The 7,560-nt window shown below is 32.4% G+C and overlaps 1 protein-coding gene across 1 annotated transcript in view; it reads right to left on the bottom strand.

Moving 5' to 3' along the window:
- Nucleotides 1–7,560, bottom strand: part of LOC106683622 (uncharacterized) — a 51,961-nt gene that overhangs the window by 19,937 nt on the left and 24,464 nt on the right. The window contains exons 2-3 of the mRNA XM_014425596.3: nucleotides 6,915–7,015; nucleotides 2,425–2,544 (exon numbers count right to left, since the gene is read on the bottom strand). Coding sequence (XP_014281082.1) covers nucleotides 2,425–2,544; nucleotides 6,915–7,015 — 221 coding nt within the window. The remainder of the gene's footprint in view (nucleotides 1–2,424; nucleotides 2,545–6,914; nucleotides 7,016–7,560) is intronic.

The following is a 7,560-nucleotide window of genomic DNA, read 5'->3' as shown; positions in this document are numbered from 1 at the left end:
TAGAATTATAAATATAAATGAAACAGAATTATAAAGCACGAAACATGGGCGTTGATGACCTCAGGGTTTTACGCCCTAAAGCACCAGACACAACAACTATCTATATTCCTTTGTGCAGTAATGTAAATAATAGTTGATAAGGTTAATCATTTAAGTTAAGTCAACCTATAAGTTCTCATTGTTTTATTAATTGATATGAATTCTTTTCTTTCCTTTTTCATTCTGTGTACATATATTTCTTCTTATCATTAAACTTTTGTTCATATAGTTCTTCTGTTCATTCTTATGTACACTGCTTTCAACTTGATAATTTTACCTATGTTTTTTTGTGTTATGTTTACTTAATATTTCGATAATTGAACAGATGGAAGGTAATACCCCTAGGTTTTCTGTTATCTACATGTAAAGGTATTCGCCAGTGGTTATAATTCGATTATTATTTATATAAGGGTATATTGTGGGCATATTGTTTCTGGATTTTCTTTATTTCCAAGGAAAAAATAACGTGGCACCTAAGGAGCAATTTATTCTTTATTGTTTTGTATTTTTTTCCCTTTTGGCGATTATACTTATTTTTTTTATTATTTTCCTTTAAGTTACCCCCTTCTCCGCTGAGCGTGGGCAAGTATAAACGATAAATATATAACTAAGGATAGATCAACATTTGCGGTTATAGTGACACAGATTTGGATAACCAACCCAGAAGTAGACTTTCACTAGAACTTGAGGGCAGCAAATTTTGGCTTACTGTGGAAGAAAACCATTATCTAATTAGTTATAAGACTTGCAGTACAACTGTATCAACAGTTTCTTGACATTTGAAGACCAGTGGTAATATAAAACAGTAGATCTATAGATACCTCATGAACTTAAAGAGCGTCAGCAACCGAAGCATTATGGGACATGAGTTTCACTGCTTACAAGAAAAAAAAAAACCATAATTTTCTCGAAAGGATAATTATGTGTGATGAAAAGAGGATTGTATATGAAACCAAGAGTCAGTTGGTTACTGTGCGATGGTCAATGGCTGAAATAATTCATTTCTCCTTTTTACCCATAGGAGACATCGAGATGTAGTGATTGTTTAAGCAAGGTGCCCCCTCACTTCCGAAGTGAGAAATTCATGAAGGCAACCATCTAAGTCCTCAAAACAAAGGGGTCAGAACCAACAGAGTAGCCATCTTGACCTGTACAGGGGAAGAAAGAAATAGAACATTTCAAGAAGGTCTCTTCTGATAATAATCATGAGGGAGTAAAACTTCACACCCAGGCGAGAGAGGCGGCGAATATCTCAACCAAGTAAAGTGTCATACTTTCATCAATCACTGTAATGAAATAATATTTATAACTAACATATATTGTGACCAGTTTTGTTCAAACCATATAACAAATTGTTTCAGAAAGCTTAAAAGAGAATAGAGGTTATTTCATTATAAAAGGATATGATATCAATTTATTATAAATACAGCCCACTCCATCTTTACCAGCAGATTAAAAGTAATTCTTTATTTAACCCAGCTTACCAGCATAATAATTAATTTGTATATATGTATATATAGTTGACCGTAAAAATTGATATATAAGAAGATGGTCAGGGTTGCGGTCAAAAGTGAAACAAAAATAGTTTACAACTATTTATTTTCCAACGTTTCGCCCCACTTTGCAGGGCTTCATCAGGGCTAAAAAGATACAAAATGATACTATGATAAGATACAATGATAGGAATAAAAATTGAAAGATAAGATTCAATGAAAAGAATAAAAAACAAGTAACAATGGCAAGAATAAAAGTTTCATATAAAAATACGTAAAATATAAAGCTAAAAAAGTACAGGAGATCTATATAAAACAAAAAAAATACGGAAAAAATATATATATACAGAGATAAAATAAACGTCATGTAAACTATTTTTGTTTCACTTTTGACCACAACCCTGACCATCTTCTTATATAATAATTAATTTGGGTAATATCCTCCAACATTTACTCCGGGGAATATTGACATAATACATAAAAAAACTTGTCAAAGTGTATCGATGTCCTTCCTCACTCACCTTAGTAAATTCCAACAGATTTACATCATTGCATGCTCAGGAATTTGGACAACTTCCTTAAAGATAAAATTTTTGAAAATGATTCTTAGGTCAAAAAAAGATTCATTTCTTCTCAGAATCCTGAATTTTTCAATTCTGAGATTAATATTTTTTATTAAAAAATGATTTGATATCACACTGTTTTGCTGAATATACAATTTCACTAATAAAATATGCAGAATGATCATTTGACTTATAACGGAATAAGAAATTAGGTACTGCCATGAATTTACGGCTACAATTCACACAGTGTTCTCAGGAATTGTTAGATACACCACCTTTGCATCACATTGACTATATTTATAGGTATATTTTATTAAATATACCAGTACCTGTACTTGATGCGGTGCATTAGGACTCTCCAACTTCTCAGCCCAGGCGAAGTTGACCAGGGGATAGTCCAGGAGTCGGCTGAGTGAGCCCACACATCCACTTCTCCTCTTTCTTGAGATCTACAATATAATATACGTAATTACAACAAAATATAAACATATTTTATTATAATTTTATTTTACTATGCATTTTTACTAATTTACTAACTTTTAAGACTCTTTTCCTAGTCGTTTCTGACATACGAAGATGTTATCTATAGGGTAATATCCTATTCTAATCGTTGTTGAGGTTCAAGTTTTCATTCGGATTCGAACCGGCGCCGCTGAAGTTCCGATGTTGTTAAGACCTACGCATCAACTTTTACGACTGTAAGAGGCCCTTTATTATTTTTTCTTCAACACTACGAAGTGTAGGGAACTATTCATTGAGGAAATAAAAAATTATATCCTCAGAATCATGAATGTTACAACTATTTTACGTTTTAGACATCAAGGAAATAAATGTGTGCCTGTATTCAATTTTTTATCAAATATAATCAATAGTTTTTTGAATTTTTTAATATTTTGGTAGCATATGAGGCTTGCTATTTAGTCGGTCTTATATCAGATTTCGTCTGCTACCTTCGCTTACCCTTACGTAAACCTATTTTTCTTGGTAAAGCTTTATTCTTAAAACTGCTTGTCCGATTTTATCCCAATTTTGGAGGGGCATAGAGTGCTACGTTTCAGGCTAACAGCATTTCTACGGCTGATGGGGATTCCAAAAAGACCATTTATTATGTGACATGGCGGGTAAGGGTTTAAAAGGAACCTTTACTAGCCCATCCGTGAATAAAAACAAAAACAAAAGAAACGAACAGCCGAATTTTGATATTATTGTATTTTAAAATAAATGAACATAGTAAAGGAAAACAAAATATAGAAAATATACAAACTAGAAAAAAAAGAACAAAGCAAACTTAAAACTATTTACAAAATTATATAAAGGTTAAACAAGAGAAAAAAAAGTTTTTATGTCACAGTGGGTGATTGATATGGTCCCCGCTAGATTATGTCCTGGTGAAGGTACTTTTGAAAAGACGTACGCCTGTCCGACTTATCCTCTTGGAGGATGAGCCGACGTGATCCATCCACTGTGAAGAAAATGACTAAGATGGCGAAGATGACCGACTGCTGGCTTCTAAGATTAAATAGATGAAAGAATCATAACAGTCGATGTGTGTGCATACTAAGAGACTCGAAAGGTGTATTTTTTATTTTTTACAGTATAAAAAATAAAAGAGAACATTAAACTCTTAAAACATATGTTTCGCAATAGATTTACAATTTAAAAAGATGTGTTGACCGGAACAATTGTGTATTTGTGTATTGTATTATATATTTTTATTGGTCCCTTATCGGAACTGACCAAAAGTTCTTATAAATCCACTTATTATATATGTCAATCAAGAACTAAGTATAAATATTTATATTGAATATCTTATCCTATGGCGTCGTGTTTACCAATTTACCAAGTTAAGTTATGAGGTGGTATGCAAGATGTATAAGCAATAAAATTAAGACGGAAAAACATAAAATTAATCAAAGGTATTTATTTATATATTAGGTATAATCGGGGCAAAACTTAGCTATAGTTAATTTTTTTTTTAAATTAATTATTTATTGTAATTTACAACTGTAAAAAATAATACAACATGTAAATATGTAGTATGTTTCATATACATTTGAAAATCTTGGGAAGGAACCACCCATTGGTGGTATTTCAAACATTAATTTAAACTAGAAGGTCTCGTGGCCATCTTCTTTTCAGATGCCTCGGAGGATTATCAGGGATTGTTAAGGATGAAAGATTAAGAATTAATGGGTTAGGATGGTTAAGGAGTTTGGAATAAAAAGACGCATATCTGTTTTGGGCCAAATCTGCAACGAATGGGATGTTAAGGTATTTATGAATGGGTTTATTTGTGACGTAATAAGGAGCATCAAGGATTTTACGTAGGATTTTGGATTGTAACGATTGGATGCGGGAAAAATTTGATGGTTTGGTGGAGCCCCAGAGCTCAATTCCATATGTCCAAATTGGTCTGATTATTGTAGTTTATACTAATTTTTTGTAGTGAATGGGAAGTTTAGAGCGTTTGTCAAGTAAGTGTTGTAGCAATCGGAATCTACGAGCAGTTTCTTGTCGTTTCAGTCTTGTGTGTGGATTCCAAGTAAGTCTCTTGTCAAGATGGAGTCCTAAGTATCGAATCTGTTCAACAGGCGTTAGTGGAGTATTTAGAAAGGATACTGTAGGACAGGAGGGCAGCGGTTACGACGGAGAGTAAAGGTGATCTGGTGGGATTTGTCAGGATTTATTTTGATTTTCGAGTTTTTACACCATTCTTCAATAGATGTTATGTGTGCCTGTAGTGTTTGTGATGCATTAGTTGGGTCGTTATAGTTGAAACTATTAGCTAAAGTTGCCATGGATACGATATTTATTTATCAATGGTTCATTCATGAATAAGGGTCGTTGCTATGGCAACTTTAGCTAGTAGTTTCAACAATAACTGATTTTTGCACATCTCTCGATATAACTAATATAAGAGAGAGCATGACATCCTCATAATTCATACTGAAATAAAATTGAGAATAATTATAGAAAAATAATGGCCGAGAGCCAAAATAATTATTCTATTGTCTCTTTTATCTTATTAATTTTCTAATTAAGATTACAGTTTAAGACTATCACTTATATATTGTCTGTTGTGGGCATTGGCTTTCTGGGTTCGGCCGGGAATTGGTAGTTCCTCCTAAAGTACAAGAGCCCGAATGGAGAAAAAAAGCAGTTATCTCACCACAATTTTTGATTACTTCAATGAAAACTATGTATAATTAATAGTAAAAATTGATGAGTGTGCCAAGTATAGGTAGGGGGAATAAAAAATGGTGGCTGTTTCAAAGCGATAAAAAAAAACTAATTTTTCATTCGGAGTTCTATTTCTTAAAAAGTAGGAACAACAAAAGAAAACCTAAGAGGACATCATTTAAAGAAGAGTAAATTTTCTAAAATATGAGCTCAAATAGAGTTATTTCAGTTAAATAGTTTTCGAGATATAGCTTTTTAAAAAGCAACATTTCATAAAAATGTTGTATGGGACCTACTGAAAGATTAGTGAATTGGTTTTGAAAAATTTATATCTCAAAAACCATTTGACGTACAGATGTCTATTAGCACTCAAATTAAAGCTAGTTTAATGAGCTATAAAGTAATTTTTTATGTTTATCTTCGTAGAAGTAATAGTATACATGAAATTTGCTAAGATAAATGGATTTATAGTTGTTCAGACAAATTTTCATTTGCCAAATTTATATTCATATGTGAATATCATAAAAACTACTACTCCTACAAAGATAAGAGTCATAAACTACTTTATAGTAAGTTATATTTCCTTTATTTTGAGTGCTGGCAGTCATATGCGTCTTATGGATCTAGAGATATATTTTTTCAAAAATCCAACATTTTATATGAACAACTAGAAAATATGTGAGTTTATTTTGACAAATATCATAAAAACAACTACTTCCACAAAGATAAACATGATTAACTATTTTGTAATAAATTTAACTAGCTTTAATTTGAGCGCTGGCAGACATCTGTACGTCCAATGGTTTCTGAAATAAAGTTTTTCATAAATCAAATTTATTGTCTGAACAACTATAAATCAATTTATTTTAGCAAATATCATGAAAACTACTATTCCTACGAAGGTAAAGGTCTTAAACTACATTTTATTACATTAAACTAGCTTTAATTTCAGTGCTATTAGACATCTGTACGTCAAATAATTCCTGAGATATGGATTTCTCAATATAAATTAACTAACTAGATTTTTCAGAAATTTTGCTTTTTAAAAAGCTATATCTCGAGAACTATTGGACGTAAATAATTCTTTTAGGGCTAATATTTCAGAACATTTACTCTCCTTTAAATAATTTTCTCTTAGATTTTCTAGTGTTGTAGGTAGTTTTTAAGAAATAGAGCTCCGAATGAAAAATCAAAGTTTTTTTAAGGTTTTGAAACAGCCGCCATTTTTTAATCCCCCTACCTATACTTGGCAGACTCATTAATTTTGCCTAGTAATTATACATAGTTTTCATTAAAGTAATCCCAAATTGGGATGAGATAACTGCCTTTTTTTCTTCTCGGCTCTTGTACTATAATCGTCCTTGCTTCACTGAAGCTTTCGATGTCTTCTGCTGCTCCCCTTATTGGGCTGAATCGAACCACATCTCTCTGTCTCTCCGTCTTTTTACTACTCGCATTCGACATCTGAACGAACCACCTCTCTGCTTTTTCTTGTTCCTGCATGGAACATACCTCGGCTGAGCAAGGTTCTACATTCTCCCTGCTTATCCCCAACCTCTGGCTTTAATCTTGTGGCTATAGATTATAAAGAGAAAACAGCTTTTATTATTCTTATGCGGAACTAAAGTTGACAACTTGCCTTAAGATCTCTTGTACATCTCTTCCTCTCTTTGCTCGGCCAGACGTTCTGTTTGATGACGATGAAATCTACATATTTAACATCATTCCATGATGTCAACACTGAAACAATATCATACTTTATAAATAACAATGTAATGCATATAATGTGCTTTTTGCATGGTTTATGAAAAATTGTAAGCCCTACAAAAGAGGTGTACATTTTACATAAACCATACAGAGGAGAAGAAAAAATATATATCTGACCGACTAATTTGAAATGAATCCACTTTGTAGTTCATTATAATAAATTTTAATTTGTTCTTATTGTCAGTGAATAATGAACCTCCAATCCCATATCACCAGCCTCGAAGAATGGTGCCAAAACTGGAGGATTAAAATAAATTCCAATAAATCCCACCAAATCACATTTACCCTTCGTCGTAAACCTTCGTCTTGCCCTATAGTATCTTTTAATAATGCCCCACTCATTCCTGTTGAACAAATCCGTTACTTGGGACTAAATCTGGACAACCGACTGACATGGAATCCTCATACAAGACTGAAAAGACGGGAAACTGCACGCAGATTCCGACTATTATAGCACTTACTAGACAAACGGTCTAAACTTCCAACTCATTACAAAAGACTGATCTACATGACAATAA

Source organism: Halyomorpha halys, unplaced genomic scaffold (genome assembly GCF_000696795.3).
Source record: "Halyomorpha halys isolate HHAL.00 unplaced genomic scaffold, Hhal_1.1 Scaffold1.1, whole genome shotgun sequence".
NCBI lineage: Eukaryota > Metazoa > Arthropoda > Insecta > Hemiptera > Pentatomidae > Halyomorpha > Halyomorpha halys.
Note: the sequence above shows the minus strand (reverse complement) of the source record. Positions and strands in the feature narration are given on the sequence as shown.